At 53.7% G+C, this 15,037-nt stretch overlaps 1 protein-coding gene across 1 annotated transcript; it reads right to left on the bottom strand.

The window, feature by feature from the left end:
- Positions 1-78: 78 nt before the first annotated feature.
- On the bottom strand, positions 79-13,781 carry ANKRD53 (ankyrin repeat domain 53). Its single transcript, XM_043981287.1, has 8 exons — positions 13,721-13,781; positions 13,396-13,494; positions 12,529-13,190; positions 9,223-9,564; positions 8,653-8,852; positions 7,526-7,690; positions 5,726-5,846; positions 79-1,461 (listed from the first exon to the last, which is right to left on the bottom strand). The coding sequence occupies exons 1-8, from the start codon at positions 13,779-13,781 to the stop codon at positions 79-81; spliced, it is 3,033 nt and encodes a 1,010-aa protein (XP_043837222.1).
- Between the last annotated feature and the right edge of the window lie 1,256 nt (positions 13,782-15,037).

Genomic DNA, 15,037 nt, shown 5'->3' with positions numbered 1-15,037 from the left:
TCCATCACTCCAACACCTTCCACTAGCCCTGGACTAAATAGAAGCTCAGTCACGGAGAAGGAAAGGTCAATATTTCTTTTATGAGGAGGGGTCATTAAGGGAATAGAAGAGGAGGGCCCAGCACCGTCTGAGAGCAATTGAGGAGGTGGGGGAGGAGGAGGAAGACGACGAGCTGGGGGAGGCGGGGGAGAGGGCAGGAAGCCCCTGGTGCTTTCGCACCAAGGAGATGAAGGCTGGGTCGAAGGTGTCCCGGAGGCTCATGGCCATGGAGTCGGTCCAGAAGCACTGGTCCCCGGGGTAGCGCCTCCGGGGCAGGTCCTGGAGGACGATGCGCCTCAGCCCCTCCGGCACCTTCAGGCGCTGGTGCCGCCGGCTCGGGCACAGCTCTTGGAACAGGACCTTGAAGGGCAGGCGGGGCACCGGGAAGACCCACTGGCCGTCTGCAGTTTGGATATGCACGCCGCCCTCGCCGTCGGGGGAGAACTTGAGGTAGCCGCAGAAGTCGGGCTCGGGCACCGGGTCCGGCTGCACGCCCAGGCGCACGCCCTGCGGGAAGGCGATCTGGGTGACGGGCCACGCTTCGGGCTTGGTGCTCGAGTTCCACTTGGCCGCGCGGAAGGACTGCGAGGACAGCCGCGCCGGGGGAGGCCTCAGGGGGATGTCCGCCAGGTAGATGTCCAGGAGGGACACCGGGTGCTGCGGAGGGCTGGCGGCCGAGGTTTCGGAGGAGTCGGAGATCTTCTGCTCCGGCGGCTGGCGCAAGGACGCACGGGACTGGTGGAGGGAAGACTTGGAGCGGTGCCAGAAGATTGGCGCGGAGCAGGACAGGGAGTGGAGCAGGGGGGAGCCTTGGAGGCGGCCCTCCAAAGAGGGCTGGACGCAGGAAGGGGACGAGGGGCTAGGCAGAGAATGGAAGCGGGCCCGCAGGCCGGGGCCGGGGCCGGGGCCGGGGCCGGGGCCGGGGCCGAGCGGGGCCGAGAGGCTGGAACGCGAGCGGGCGCCGGGCGGGGCCGGGGGGCTGGATGGGGGCCGGGAGCTGAACTGGGAGCCAGGCCTCGAAGCGGACGGGTGACTCGGAATGAGGGGGCTCAGAGAAGGAAGGATGGTTAAGGGGGAGACTATGTCCGAAGGGGCCTTGATTCTCCTCAAGGCGCGGAATCTTCGCCGGGAGGGGGGAGTCCAAACGGAGAGCCGCTTGGGGGGCGGGTGGGGCTTGGGCGGGGGCTGCGGCTTGGTAACCTGCGGGCACTTCTTGGCCTGGGGTGCCGCCTTCGGAACCGGGGAAGGCTTCTTCGTGACCGGCGGAGGCTTCTTCGTGACCGGGGGAAGCTCCTTCGGAACCGGGGCGGATTCCTTGGCTACCGGCGCGGACTCGACGGTATTAATCTTGGGCAACCTGGAGAGAGGCTTGGTTTGGAGCCATTTGGTGAAGGCGGCTTGGTTCTGGGCCTCCCTCTCTTTCTGGAACGACAGGAGGCAGCGCATGATTGGTCCGGCAAGAGGTTGCCCTCCCCCCGCCCCCAGCCCCCACCTCCCCACCTCCCCACCTCCCCACCTCCGGGAGTCCCAGGCCGCAGCTCCCCATTGCCCGGAATTCGAGTTACCTCCCCTATGCCAAGGCACTGGCGATTAGAAAGGCCTTGGTAGGCCACCCGGTCCGAGCCACGTGTACCTTCAAAGGAACTCCCTCTACACCCAATGGTCAAGTGCTTGTCCATTCTCTCCCTGAAGACTTCCCAGGAAGGGGACCCTGCCAGCTCTATAGCACCCCATCCCACTTTGGCGTACATAGCGCTAATGGTTAAGACATTTGTTCTGACGTCAAACCTAAATTTGCTTCTCTGTATCTTCCTCCAATGTTCCAGGTTCTGCCCTGTGGAGCCAAGCAAGTGCAACCTTTCCTCTGTGACACTCCTTCAGACTCTTGAAGGTGCCTACCGTGTTCCATCCCTCCCTCTTTGCCTCCACCTGCACCCCAGTCTTTTCTCCAGACTAGACACCTCCATTTCCTCCAAATGGTCCTTATATGACATTATCTCCTAGCGCCTCACTATTCTAGTTGCCCTCCTATAAATTGGCCATAATATTCCAGATGAGGTCTGAGCAGGAAGAGACAGTGGGACCATCACCCCCTCTCTTCCTGGAAGTTCCTTAACACAAGATTTTGATCTTGCCATTAGTTTTTTGGGGCACCATCCCCTCCCCTTCTCTCATATTTTGCACAAGCTCAGGGATCCATTGAAACCCCCAAATCTTTTTCAGACAAACTGCTTTCTAACCATACTTCCCTCACCTTGTACTCTTGAAGCTGATTTTTTTTTTTGTACCCAAGTATAAGACTTTGTTACTAGGGGCAGCTAGGTGGCGCAACACCGGCCCTGGATTCAGGAGGACCTGAGTTCAAATCCAGCCTCGGACACTTAACACTTACTAGCTGTGTGACCTTGGGCAAGTCACTTAACCCCAATTGCCTCAACCCCCCCCCCAAAAGACTTTATTGCTTATCTCTGAGTTTCACCTCATTACTTTCAGCCCAATGTTTTAGCCTTTTAAGACCTTCTGGATCTGGATTTTGTCATCTAGTGTATTAACTATCCCTTCCAACTTTGCATCTCAGCACACTGAAGAGCATCACATATATGCCTTTGGCCAAGAAGTACTGATAATGGTAAACCAACTACAGATCCCTGGGGTACTGCACTGTAGTCCTACCTCTTACTACATTGACATCAAACAAACCTTTAATGACCATGCTTGAGTATAACTATCCAACCAGTTCTGAGGCCATCTGATCACATGCTAGTCTAGCCCCTAGCTTCTTAAACTATGGGTCTCTACCCCATGTGGGGGTCACATAACTGAATGGGGGGGTTTGCAAACAATTTTGGCAACTTAATAAAAGGTTATGTATACCTATTTTATATACCTAGATACCCAGGGTGCATAAAAATTTCTTCAGCTAAAAGGGGTCGAGTGGAAAGAGTTTGAGAAGCCTTGCTCTAGTCGACCAATCTCCATCTTTTCTACAGGAATAGTATGAGATACTTGACCAAAAGCTCGTCTAAAATCCAGGTAAACTCTATCTACAACATTCTCCTGATCAACCCGTTTAGGAAACCTGTCAAAAAAGGAAATGTAGTTAGTTTGACATGACCTATTCTTGATGAAGCCCTGCTGGCTCTTGGTATCACTACTTCCCTTTCTGGATGGTGGCCATCCATTTTTAAAATGATGTTCTAGAGTTTTCTCAGGATCTGAAATCAAGCTCACTGGCCTAGTTTGCAGATACTTCTCTTCCCTTTTTTGGAAACTGAGACCTCTGCCCTTCACAAACTTTGTGGTACGTTTCCTGATCTCCACCATCTTTCAAACACTACTGACAGGGGGACTCAGCAATCACATCTGTCAATACTTTCAGTACCAGAGGATGTGCTTCAGCTGGGCCAGGTGACTTGAATTCATCAAAGGAAACTTAAGAGTTCTCCTACCCTCTCCCTACTTATCTCAGGTATCAACTCCCTGACAGCCATTGTCCTTTCCAGTGCAAAGGGCTTTCTCCTTGGCAACAAAAACAGAAGCAAAACACAAAATTGAAGAGCTCTGCCTTCTTCCAGTTGTCAGTTATTGGCTCATCCATCCCAAGCAAAGGTCCCATCCCTTTTCATTTTCCTCACAATATAGCTTTGAATTCCCCCAAACCCATTTATCATCCTGCTTTCCTGACATGTTCCATTCTGAGGCTTAACACCCCTGATGCTATTTTTTGGGGGGGGGGCAGGGCAATGAGGGTTAAATGACTTGCCCAGGGTCACACAGCCAGTAAGTGTCAAGTGTCTGAGGCCAAATTTGAACTCGGGTCCTCCTGAATCCAGGGCCAGTGCTTTATCCACTGCGCCCCCTAGCTGCCCCGAGACTGTCTTTGACACATTGAATATGTGCCCAATGAGAGACAGCCTGTTGCAGGGAACAGAGGGCCAGGTGGCCTGGCCTCTAGGCTGAGTGACCCTGGGTGAAGTCCTTTAAGCTCGTAGGTCCCCAGGCTACTCTCAGACTAGAAATTGTAGAGGAGACGCTGCTGCACACAGACAGAAGGGATTTCTTTTCCCTTTATCAATGCAATCACAGCTCTGGACACTCTGCCTCTACCACCAAAAAACAAAACATGTGCCAGACACTGCTGAAAAAGGAACTTCGAGAAATTCCTGCCCCAGTATTCTGATATTATTCCTCAACAGGCGTCCACAAGAAGCTGATGTGAGTCCAGTCTCCACAGGCAAGGGAGACAGGGCCAGCACAGGTCCCTTTACACACACAGGGGAAAGAGAGCTTCGCTTAGAGGGGAGAGCGGGAGAGGAGGCGTGGCAGACTATGTCAGAAGAAGGAGGGAACTGGGGTCGGACTTTACATAGTGGATCCTAATAGTGAAATGTACCTGAAGTTCAGAGTCTTTTGTCTTTTTCTTTTTATTACCTAGGTGACCTTGGGCAAATCTTTGAACTTCTCTTGTCCTTAGTTTTTGGGAGCAGCTAGGGGTTGCCATAGTGGATAGAGCACTCTGCCTGGAGTCAGGAAGACCCGAGTTCAAATCTAGCCTCAGAAACTTACTAGTTGTGTGACCCTGGGCAAATCATGTAACCCTCTTTGCCTCAGTTTCCTCATCTGTGAAAGGAGCCAGAGAAAGAGATAGGTGGTAACCCTTCCAGTATCTCTGTCAAGAAAACCCCAAACAGGGTGAGTTGAATGTGACTGAGCAACAGGCAAATTTCACCTCCACTCCCAGACCCATCTAATCCATTTTCACCCCATCTTTCTTCCAGGCACATCAAGTACTTCACAATTACTGCTTACTGTGTAAATAGAATCAGCTCTAGGGCTATAAGGAACCTCAGATGCCAACTAATTCACCCTTCACCCTCTTCCCCCTTTAACAGGTAAGGAAATGAGACCCAGGGAGGGTAAGGGATGTAGCCAAAGCCATACAGGTAAGCATCAGAGGTGGGCTCCTCAGAACTGTTCCTTGAGCACAGGAACCATTTCATGTTGGTTTGCTTCTGCCCTCAGCCACCTAGCACAGTGCCTGGTGCCCAGTTGGGACCTAATCAATACCTGTTGTGTGAATGAATGAAGGGAAGGATGGATAGCCCCCAGAAGAGGTGCTTATTCTTTTCATGGATTCCCCTTGGCCACATCATGACCATGGTCACCCAGCTTCTTGGAGACTTCCAGAATGGGGAGTTCCCTTACTTGGCCTCAAATTCTGAGGGCTAGCTGGTCTGGTGCTAGGAAATGGGTGCTATTCATACAACTATTACTCTGTATTTGTTTGTGTCTCCCATGGAAATAAAGTCTAGTAAGTACAGCCAAGTCTACACATAGGCTCAGAGACCAGAGAAGAAAGGAATGGGAGCTGGTGATGGGCACCGAAAATGGGCAGAAGTTAGACCTGTAAGTAGGCTTGGAGTAGTTTTCCCAAGGGACCAAGCCAACTAAAGGACCCAAAGTGTCAAGGGCTGAAGTTGGGTTTCCACCATCAAGAAACGGTAGAAAACTCAAAGCCCCAGATCTGAGGGCAGAGGAATTCAGTGAGGCCTAAGACCCAGGTGGGTTCCTCTGAGGCCTCCCTCCCCGGGCCCTTCCACAACCCCCTCCCCCACCCCCTCCCAGAGGAAGCTGGCCATCCACATATTTGATGGTCCTTTCCTGCTATCTTCCTGCCTCTTGCTACCTTCTTTTCAAGGAGGTATTTATTCTGCATGACCAGCAATCGCTTTTTAAGATGGTTCAGCTGACCCATCTCTTCAGCCAAGTCTTTCTTGTCCTGTTTCCACATGGCATCCTTCAAGAACCTGGGTTTAGGGAAGGCAGAGGTGGGGAGGCAGGGGGTCAGTGCTGTCTGTGCCCTCTTTGGGGCTTAGCCTTAAAATCAATTGCCTTCTGCCCTCCAAGATCCTCAACCACTTGTACCCATCCCAAACAGCATCGGCCCCCCTTTTTATTTCATCTTCCCCTGGCCATTCAATAGTAGGCACTTAATATGGTTGTTAAGTGAGGGTCTGGGTGGAATGGATGAGGCTTTTTTTTCCCTACATACTTTGTGCAGGGGAAGGAAAGGGCACTGAGGGGTGGGGTGGAGAGAGCTGAAAGGGCTAGGGAATGGGGTGCCTGGAGCCAGAGGAGGGGAGGGGATGACCTCAGAAGGCTTCTCCCTGAGAAAGGCTCCATCAGGGAAGGGCACGACTAAGGAAAGGACACTTGCTCTCAGAAAAAAGGGTGAAGCTGACCCTGTTTGTCTCCAGTGGGCTCCTCCTCCCCTTCCTGGACCCTCTTCAGCCCTCTCCTCAACCCCAGTGTTGGGCGCCTTCATAGCTGACTGAAGGGGATCTCAGAGGCCATGGAGTTAGGGCTAGGTTTGTCCCTTTGTATTGCTGGTCAGTCATTCCAGTCTCATCTGACTTGTCGTGACCCCATTTGGGGTTTTCTTGGCAGAGATACTGGAGTGGTTTGCCATTGCCTTCTCCAACCCATTTGACAGATGAGGAAACTGAGGCAAGCAGGGTTAAGTGTGGGCGCTCTTCCTACTGCCCTATTCCTCCCTTTATGGAGGAGGAAACAGAGAAGAGTGGCTTGCCCAACCTCACACCAAAGTACAGCCTGAACCAGGTTCAAACCCAAGTTTCTTTCCACCCCACTGCCCTCCACACAGCCAAGGACCAAGGCTTGCCAGCGCCTGCTGCCTCCCTATCTTCCCTCATTTCAAGCTACCCGCCCTGCCCCCCCCCCAGGCCAAACATGACTTCTAGTTGGGTTCTATCCGAAGGGCTCCAGGCTTTAGCTCAGGCTGTTTCCTGGCCTCAGAGTCTTACCCCTTTGAATTCCTTCCCATCCTTCAAACCCAGCTCTCCTTGCTCCCTCCTCTCTCTGGTCCTCAGTTTGCTTCTCTGTCCTTCTTAGGGCTTTACCATGTTTTGGAGGATCTCATTCCCCCCCACTCCCCCCCCCACCCAGACCAAGAGCCTCATTTTATGTGATCTTTGTTTCTTCCCAAAGCCTAGAACTGGAGGCCCCACATTTATTACATGATGAGACAGAGACCAGGTGCTATAGCACTGGACTGAATGTTGGACTAAGGCAGAGGAAGGCCTGGCTCCAATACCACCCAAGTACCTGTTCATTTAATATCTCTGGGATTCATTTCCTCATCTATAGAAGGAGGGGGCTGGACTCCCTCACCTGCGAGCTCCTGTGGCTCAAGTTCTAAAGGACCCTAGTTCACGTCTGTTTCTGACAGCCTCTTAATGAACTCCTCTGACCTGCCTCTAGGCGGGGCTAATCGGGAAATGAGAGCCCTGCTTTTTGGCATCAAAGAGGGCACTGCTGAATCTGCTCCCATGCACTGTGGTGGGAGTCTGAGGGTCAGAGAGCCTCCCATTCCCTCCTTGTCTGCCTGGGTGAGGGTTCTGGAAAGGGGGCCTGACGCCTTCACTGCCCATCCCAGGCTCTAGCCTCCGGGGGCTGGGGCTCTTACCGGGCACAGTCTCGGTGGTTCCATGCCCTGCACAAGTCGATGCCCTTCCGGTTCTGGTTGTCAAGGGCGTGTACATCAGCTCCAGCTTTCACCAAGACCTTTAAGCACTCCAACATGCCCTCCCCAGCTGCCAAGTGCAGGGGGGTAATGCCATTTCGATTCCGGCTAGAAGCAGCATGCCAGGGGTGGGGTGGGGGAGTGAAGGGCAGGGGGAATTAGAAGCAGAAAGGACAGGAGATTGGATGTGTGACCCTGGGCAAATCACCTCACATCTACAAGCCTCAATTCTTTGGTCTGTCAAATGGGCATAATCTAACGGTTGCCTTGCCTACACCCCATCAGGCTATTTGAGGCCAAAATAGGGCAACAGACAATGGGTAGTGCGGAGGTCAAGAAGAGAAGAGACACGTAAGAGGGTCATCACCACCAGTTCATCATATAGGTTCTTACTCTGGGGTTCTCCCACTCCAATTTTATTTTGACCAACATCTAAGTGAAATTTAGCATTTTCTCCAATCATTTAAAGACATGATTCAGAGAAGGCATCCACAGGTTTCACCAGATTGCCCAGAGACCCTCCTGATTTAGTCCAATACACTAATTTTACAGGTGGAGAAACCAGGGCCCACAAAGGGGAAGGGACTCTCCCAAGGTCATCCCAGAAAACTGGTAGCAGAAATAGGCCTTCCAAATCTCCTGGCTATAGTACCAAGTGATTTCATAAATGAACACTTACTAGTGTGACCCTAGACAAGTCATTTCCTCTCTAAGCCTCAGTTTCCTCATCTGTAAAATGGGAATAAGAGTGCTTGCAGGACTCGCTTCATTGGGGGGATGTGAGGAAACTACTTTGGGAAAACTATGGAAATGGGGATTATCAGGAATATATTTTGGGGAGAAGACAGACTGGTGATTTCATCTACATGAGGAAATTCCCAGTGTGAAAACCTTCTCTAGGGAGACCTGCAACTTTCTATCCCTCTTAGTCAAAGAGAGTTCCCAGGATCACACAGCCAGTTTGTGTCCAAAGTGGGATGTAGATCCGGGTCCTCTAGTACTTAGCCATGCTGCCTGGGGTGGGGGCAGTGCCGGAGGGGTGGGCAGTGCCCGGGGGGCCTTGGACTCACACATTGACTGGGGCTCCCTTCTCGATAAGGTACTGAACACACTTAAGGGACACGCTTGGATTGTCCTTGTTAATGGCCAGGTGAAGGGGAGTCCAGCCCTTGATGGTGGTCATCACCAGGGGGAACTCGTACTGTTCCACGAGCACCGTGACGCACTCCAGGTTGCCACGTTCAGCTGCCAGGTGGAGAGCTGTGAAGCCCTGGGGGAGGGGTAAGAAGAAGGGCATGCTTAAGCTGCATCGCTCCCTTCTTCCTCCCCTCTTCCACCCAGAAGCACAGCGATCCACTCACTGCCCCAGTCACTGCACCAGACTAATCTCCAGGAATGAAGATTCTCTTGGAGATACGAGCCCTGGGGACTCCTTTCGCTAGCTCGGACGCAGCGTCCTCTTCATTTCTAAGAAATGTGACTGGCCACGATGTGTTCGGGACAGCCCCAAGTTCAGCGGACCGGGCAGGGTCTCCCCGAGAGCAGGGGCTGTGTCTGCCCGTCGCAGCCTGGGATCCCCGATGGAGCGGGGGCTGCGATTCCTCCCGTTCCTTCCCTGAGCGCCCGTGGGGCGCACGCACCCTGCGGTCAGTGCGGATGTCCTTTTGGTGCTTCAGGCAATGATGAAGCCAGTCCAAGTTGCCCACTGAGGCTGCCAGCAGTTCCTGGTCTTGCGCAAATGCCCTCCTTCGGGAAGGGATCCCCTTGCCGCTGCGATAGCTGCGGGTGGATGAAGAAAGGACTCGTGGCAGGGAGGGCGCATGCAGCTCCCCGGGGAGCCCTTTGCTTGGCGCAAGAGCTTGGAGAAGGGGCCTGGAGTCCTGGGGGACGGGGGTGGGGTGGGGGATGGATGTGGGTGAAGCCGGCCAGGAGGAGAAGGGGTTGGAGAGAAGCAGCAGCAGCCCTGGGGGGAAAGGGCGGAGCTAGAATGAAAAGGAAAGACGAGAGAGGGTGGGGCTTGGAGGCGGGCTGGGCGGGGCTGGGCGGGACCAGCCAGGAGGAAGAGTTGATTGGAGATGGGCGGTGGAACGGGGGGGGGGGGGGGCTAGGAGGCAGAGGGGAGGTAAGGAAGAAGGCGGGTCCGTGGGAAGGCGGGGATGGAAGCACAAGATGACCTGCGGGGGAAGGGGGAGATGCTCGGCTCGGAGGCAAAGCGGTTGGCGGCGGTGAATCTCAGATTGGTCGGGCGTCCCCATCCAGGTAATCCCCCCGCCCAGCTTTTACTGCTCGGGCCCATGGGCCCTCCGGGCAGCGGGCCGGCAGTCAAGCCCCGGAGGAGACTGTCTCATGGGATCCGGGAGGGAGGCGCTAGGATCATAACCATTTTACAGGCGGGGAAACGGAGACGGAGGCAGCCAGCCTCCCTTCTCCTCACTGGAGCACCGGCCTTTCCTGTCTAGCCCCGCCTCCACCCTCACAGTTCGCTCCCTCCCCGTTCTTTATCCTTGGCCACGCCTCTCCTCTATTAACTCACAAGCCTCTCCTTGACACCCCTTTTTTCTGATGGGGTCCTCTCTATTCTCTAGACCACACCCCTTCTGGCCCCGCCCCGTCACTTTATCCCCGCCCTATTTCCTTTGACCTGGTCACGCCTCCTTCTCCTCCCTCCTGGCCCCGTCCCGCCTCCTCTCTTTTTAACCACACCTCCCCAATGGTTCTGGCCTCGCGTCCCTTCACCTTCCGTGTCTCTCCAATCCCAACCAATCCGATCCAACATGCCTTATATTAAGTGAAGCCTCAGACACCTCTCATCCTGTCCCGGCACCCCTCCGATCCCTCTCTGTCTCTGTCTCCCCCACCCCCCCGCCCCCCTCGCCTGTCTCTCCCTCTCTCTGTCTCTGTGTCTGTCTGTTTCTCCCCTCCCTCTCTTCCTCTGTCTCACTCTGCCTGTCTTTCTTTCCCTCTCCGTCTCGGTCTCTCCCCCCCCCCTTTCTCTCCCTCTCTGTCTCTCTCCCTCTGCTGGTCTCTCCCTCTCTGTCTCTCCCCCTCCCTCTGCCTGTCTCTCCTTCTGTCTCTCTCCCCCCTCCCTCTCTTCCTCTGTCTCCCTCTGCCTTCTCTCCCTCTCTTCCTCTGTTTCACTCTGCCTGTCTTTCTTTCCCTCTGTCTCTGTCTCTCCCCCCTCCCTCTGCCTGTTTCTCCCTCTGTCTCTCTCTGTGTCTCTGTCTCTCTACCCCCTCCCTCTCTTCCTCTGTCTCCCTCTGACTTCTCTCCCTCTCTCTGTCTCTCCCCCTTCCCTCTCTTCCTGTTTCACCCTGCCTGTTTTTCTTTCCCTCTGTCTCTCTCTCACCCCTCCCTCTGCCTGTCTCTCCCTCTGTCTCTCTCTGTGTCTCTGTCTCTCTCCCCCCTCCCTCTCTTCCTCTGTGTCTCTGTCTCTCCCCTCTCCCTCTGCCTGTCTCTCCCTCTGTCTCTCTCCCCCCTCCCTCTCTTCCTCTGTCTCCCTCTGCCTTCTCTCCCTCTCTGTCTCTCTGTCTCTCCCTTCTCCCTCTGCCTGTGTCTCTCTCCTCTCCCTCTGCCTGTGTCTCTCTCTCTGTCTCTCTCCCGCCTTCCTCTGTCTCACTCTGCCTGTCTTTCTTTCCCTCTCTGTCTCTGTCTCTCCCCCTCCCTCTGCCTGTCTCTCCCTCTGTCTCTCTGTCTCTCCCCTCTCCCTCTGCCTGTCTCTCTCTCTCTCTCCCGCCTTCCTCTGTCTCACTCTGCCTGTCTTTCTTTCCCTCTCTGTCTCTGTCTCTCCCCCCTCCCTCTGCCTGTCTCTCCCTCTGCCTGTCTCTCCCTCTGTCTCTCTCTCTTTCCCCCCTCCCTCTCTTCCTCTGTCTCCCTCTGCCTTCTCTCCCTCTGCCTGTCTCTCTCTCTCTCCCCCCTTCCTCTGTCTCACTCTGCCTGTCTTTCTTTCCTTCTGTCTCTGTCTCTCTCCCCTCCCTCTGCCTGTCTCTCCCTCTGTCTCTCTCTCTCTCTCCCCTCTTCCTCTCTTCCTCTGTCTCCCTCTGCCTGTCTCTTTCTCTGTCTCTCTCCCCCCTCTCTTCCTCTGTCTCACTCTGCCTGTCTTTCTTTCCCTCTCTGTCTCTGTCTCTCCCCCTCCCTCTGCCTGTCTCTCCTTCTGTCTCTCTCCCCCCTCCCTCTCTTCCTCTGTCTCCCTCTGCCGGTCTCTCCCTCTCTGTCTCTCCCCCCTCCCTCTGCCTGCCTCTCTCTCTCTCTCTCTCTCTCTCTCTCTCTCTCTCTCTCTCTCTCTCTCTCTCTCTCTCCCCCTCTCTGTCTCTTTCTGTGTCTCTGTCTCTCTGTCTCCCCCCCCCCTTCCTCTGTTTCCCTCTGCTGGTCTCTCCCTCTCTGTCTCTCCCCCCTCCCTCTGCCTGCCTCTCTCTCTCTCTCCCTCCCCCCCCTTCCTCTGTCTCACTCTGCCTGTCTTTCTTTCCCTCTCTGTCTCTGTCTCTGTCTCTCCCTCCCCCTCCCTCTGCCTGTCTCTGTCTCACTCTGTGTCTCTCTCCCCCCTCCCTCTGCCTGTCTCTCCCTCAGTCTCTCTCTCCCCCCTCCCTCTCTTCCTCTGTCTCCCTCTGCCTGTCTCTCCCTCAGTCTCTCTCTCCCCCCTCCCTCTCTTCCTCTGTCTCCCTCTGCTTGTCTCTCCCTCTCTCTCCTGACCTGCACCTCTCTAGCACTCCATCTCCCTGCTAGCCAAGCCCCTCTCACTCGTCTGCCTCACTTTCTGGCTCACAGCTGATCAGAGTTTAGTCTTAGCCTGACTGTCCCTCTTTTTCTCTCTTCTCCTTATGCATTCAGGAACTCCCTCCTCTTCTGGCTTCCAAAGTCCGTGTAGCTAGGGGAGGGCTAGACCTGCCCAGCTCCCACCTTGCAGTTCCCCGGGGTGGATAGGAGACCCAGGATCCCCGTCCCTAACTCACCTGCATGCACCCTCCTCCCTCCACCCCTACCTGCCGGCTCTGGCCTCTTACCCACCCGTGGTAAAATGACTGTCGGTGGGCCCAGGGGTCGCCCCAGTCCATGGGCTGCCATGACGGTAAGGTGGGTTGGATGACTTTCCTTCCCAGAGGGTAGTCAGACGGTTGGATCTGGATCGAGTACGGGGGTTCCTGGACCACGCGAGCCCACTCTGGCCCTTGGCCAGCGCACAGAGGGCACATGGACATCCAGATGGATTGCGGATGCAGCGCAAAATGGCTCTGCGTTTTCTCAGTCCGTTGTGAGGCCCACAGTGAGGAAGCGAACCAAAACCAGCTGCTGTCGTACTTGGGGTCATTCATGATATCTGAGTCAGTGCTGTCCAAAGACAAATTTAAGAAGGGGTCGGACCCATTCATGGGGTTTTCCGCACTGCCCACGGCGTTCTTTTGGGAAGGGTAGGAGGTTCGGCCCTGGGAGGACCGCGCTAGGCTGAACCTATTCATTGTGTCCGCTAGCGCCGGCTTATGGGTCTGGGGGAACGACTGGTAGTTAATAACGTGCTTTCTCCCTCTCCACTCCCGGCTGCTCTGAGCGCGAGCTGGCAGAGCCTCGAGGCCTTCCTCGGATTCCTTCGGGTGCACCTTGCTCCTCCCCGCCCCTCCTCCCCCCAAGTCGGGAAGGGATGGAGGGGAGGAGGAGGGCAGAAGAAGGAATCTGCAGCCAGAGCCCAGGAGTATCTCTTTAGGCAGTTTGTGGGAAATGGGAAAAGAGCAAGAAGGAAATGACTGGTTAGGTAGTGAGCAAAGCGCCTACTATGTGTCAGGCACTGTGCTAAGCCCTGGATATACAAAAAGGGGCAAAAATACCATCCTTGCCTTCATGGCGCTCCCAGTCTAACGGAGGCTGCAGCACGCACATATGCAGGAAATAATGAGAGGTAATCTCCGAGGGCAGCCAAAGTTCGCCTGTGACGAGCGAGCAAGCATAAGGCTATTTTGACTAGGTCACACACACACTACCTCACCGTGTGCAAGCTGTGTGTGGTGTGGACGGACCACAGACTTTGGACTCAAAAGGTCTGCGTCTGGATTACGGGGCTGCAACTGAGTCCTCTTCCCTCTCGCGACTTCTTTTACACTTCTGTGTAAAACGGGGCTGGGGGTGGGGTGGACCTTTTCCCCAGCCTCCTACAAGTCCGTTCCAACTCGATTTCTTCCAGGTCCCCTCCCCCTCCTGTCTTGCTGTGACTCATCTGGCAGTTACCCCAGTTTGGGTGGGAGACCTGGAATTACTGGACCCATCCCCTCCTCCTACTGATCTCTGTATTTTGAGAAGTTCTCAGTGTTTTGGAGATTAGTAGTAAACTGTTTAGTGACACCTTTAGAATTTCATTTTTTCCCAAATTACATGTAAAAACAAATTTTAACGTCGATTTTTAAAACTTTGTGTTCCAAATTCTCCTCCTCCTCCACCCCTCCCTTAAGAACTTAAGCAATTCAATATGTTATACATGTGTAGTCATGCAAAACATTAGTAACAGCTTTAAAAAAAGACTGTTATATCTGGACAATTGTGGGCAATCTGTTTGTGGTGGTTCACTTCAAGTATGGTTTATTTTTTGACTTCTCAAGGGCATTTTGGGGTGGATATTCGTAGTACTGGGATTTGCCATTTATTAGTTTATGAAATATACCAATAATCATTGTATATAGAATGATAGTTATATATTAATTATGATAAATGTTGTCTAAAAAATGATGCTTTGCATTTATCCTGGGGAATCTGCAAGTGGCAAATTTTCTGAATGAAAAGTGACTCTGTTTTGCCTTCTTAAATTCCTCCCTGGCTGAATTAATTTGGGAAGCCCTGACATGGATTTTCATCAGCTTGGGGCATGTCTATCCAGCAGAGGGCAGTCACTCTACATGTATTTTCCTGCAAGCTGATGTTCTCAAAAAGTTCACTAATATAATGCTAGATTCTTGGAATGTTGGGTAGGAGGCATCTTAAAGCATGGAATGATGGGGAGGGCTGAAAGGCAAATGACAGAATACCAGAGCTGGGAGAACTCTCCAGCCATATCTAAGCAGGAGGCCCTGGGGCCTCCTCTCTGATGAGTGGTCACCCAAATCTTGCTTAAAGACTTCCATTGAGGGTGAACCTGCTAAACCGCCTGCTTACCTCCCCAAGGAAGCCCTGAGTCATCTCAAATCGTTAGGAGTTTTTCCTTATGTCAGGTTCAAATCTGCATCTTTGAAGATCTCATCTTTTCAGTATTTGATGGATAAGCTGACATCTGGGGAAGCTGTGACTTTGCTAAGGTCACAAATCATATTAGAACTAGAATAAGAATTGCACACATTTGGTTTTTTTGGCAAGGTAATTGGGGTTAAGTGACTTGCCCAGGGTCACACAGCTAGTAAGTGTCAAGTGTCTGAGGTCAGATTTGAACTCAGGTCCTCCTGACTCCAGGGCCAGTGCTCTATCCACTGTGCTACCTAGCTGCCC

The sequence above is a fragment of the Dromiciops gliroides genome, chromosome 2 (genome assembly GCF_019393635.1).
Source record: "Dromiciops gliroides isolate mDroGli1 chromosome 2, mDroGli1.pri, whole genome shotgun sequence".
NCBI lineage: Eukaryota > Metazoa > Chordata > Mammalia > Microbiotheria > Microbiotheriidae > Dromiciops > Dromiciops gliroides.
The sequence above is the reverse complement of the archived record's forward strand: the minus strand, read 5'-3'. Positions and strand labels throughout refer to the sequence as shown.

Coding starts and splice junctions, on each gene's coding strand:
- ANKRD53 (XM_043981287.1), bottom strand. CDS start 13,781: ATGAGTCACAGCAAGACAGGAGGGGGAGGGGACCTGGAAGAAATCGAG. Junction 7,691..8,652: donor AAGGGAGCCCCAGTCAATGT/GTGAGTCCAAGG, acceptor TGCTGCTTCTAG/CCGGAATCGAAATGGCATTA. Junction 1,462..5,725: donor AATACCTCCTTGAAAAGAAG/GTAGCAAGAGGC, acceptor CTGTCGTTCCAG/AAAGAGAGGGAGGCCCAGAA.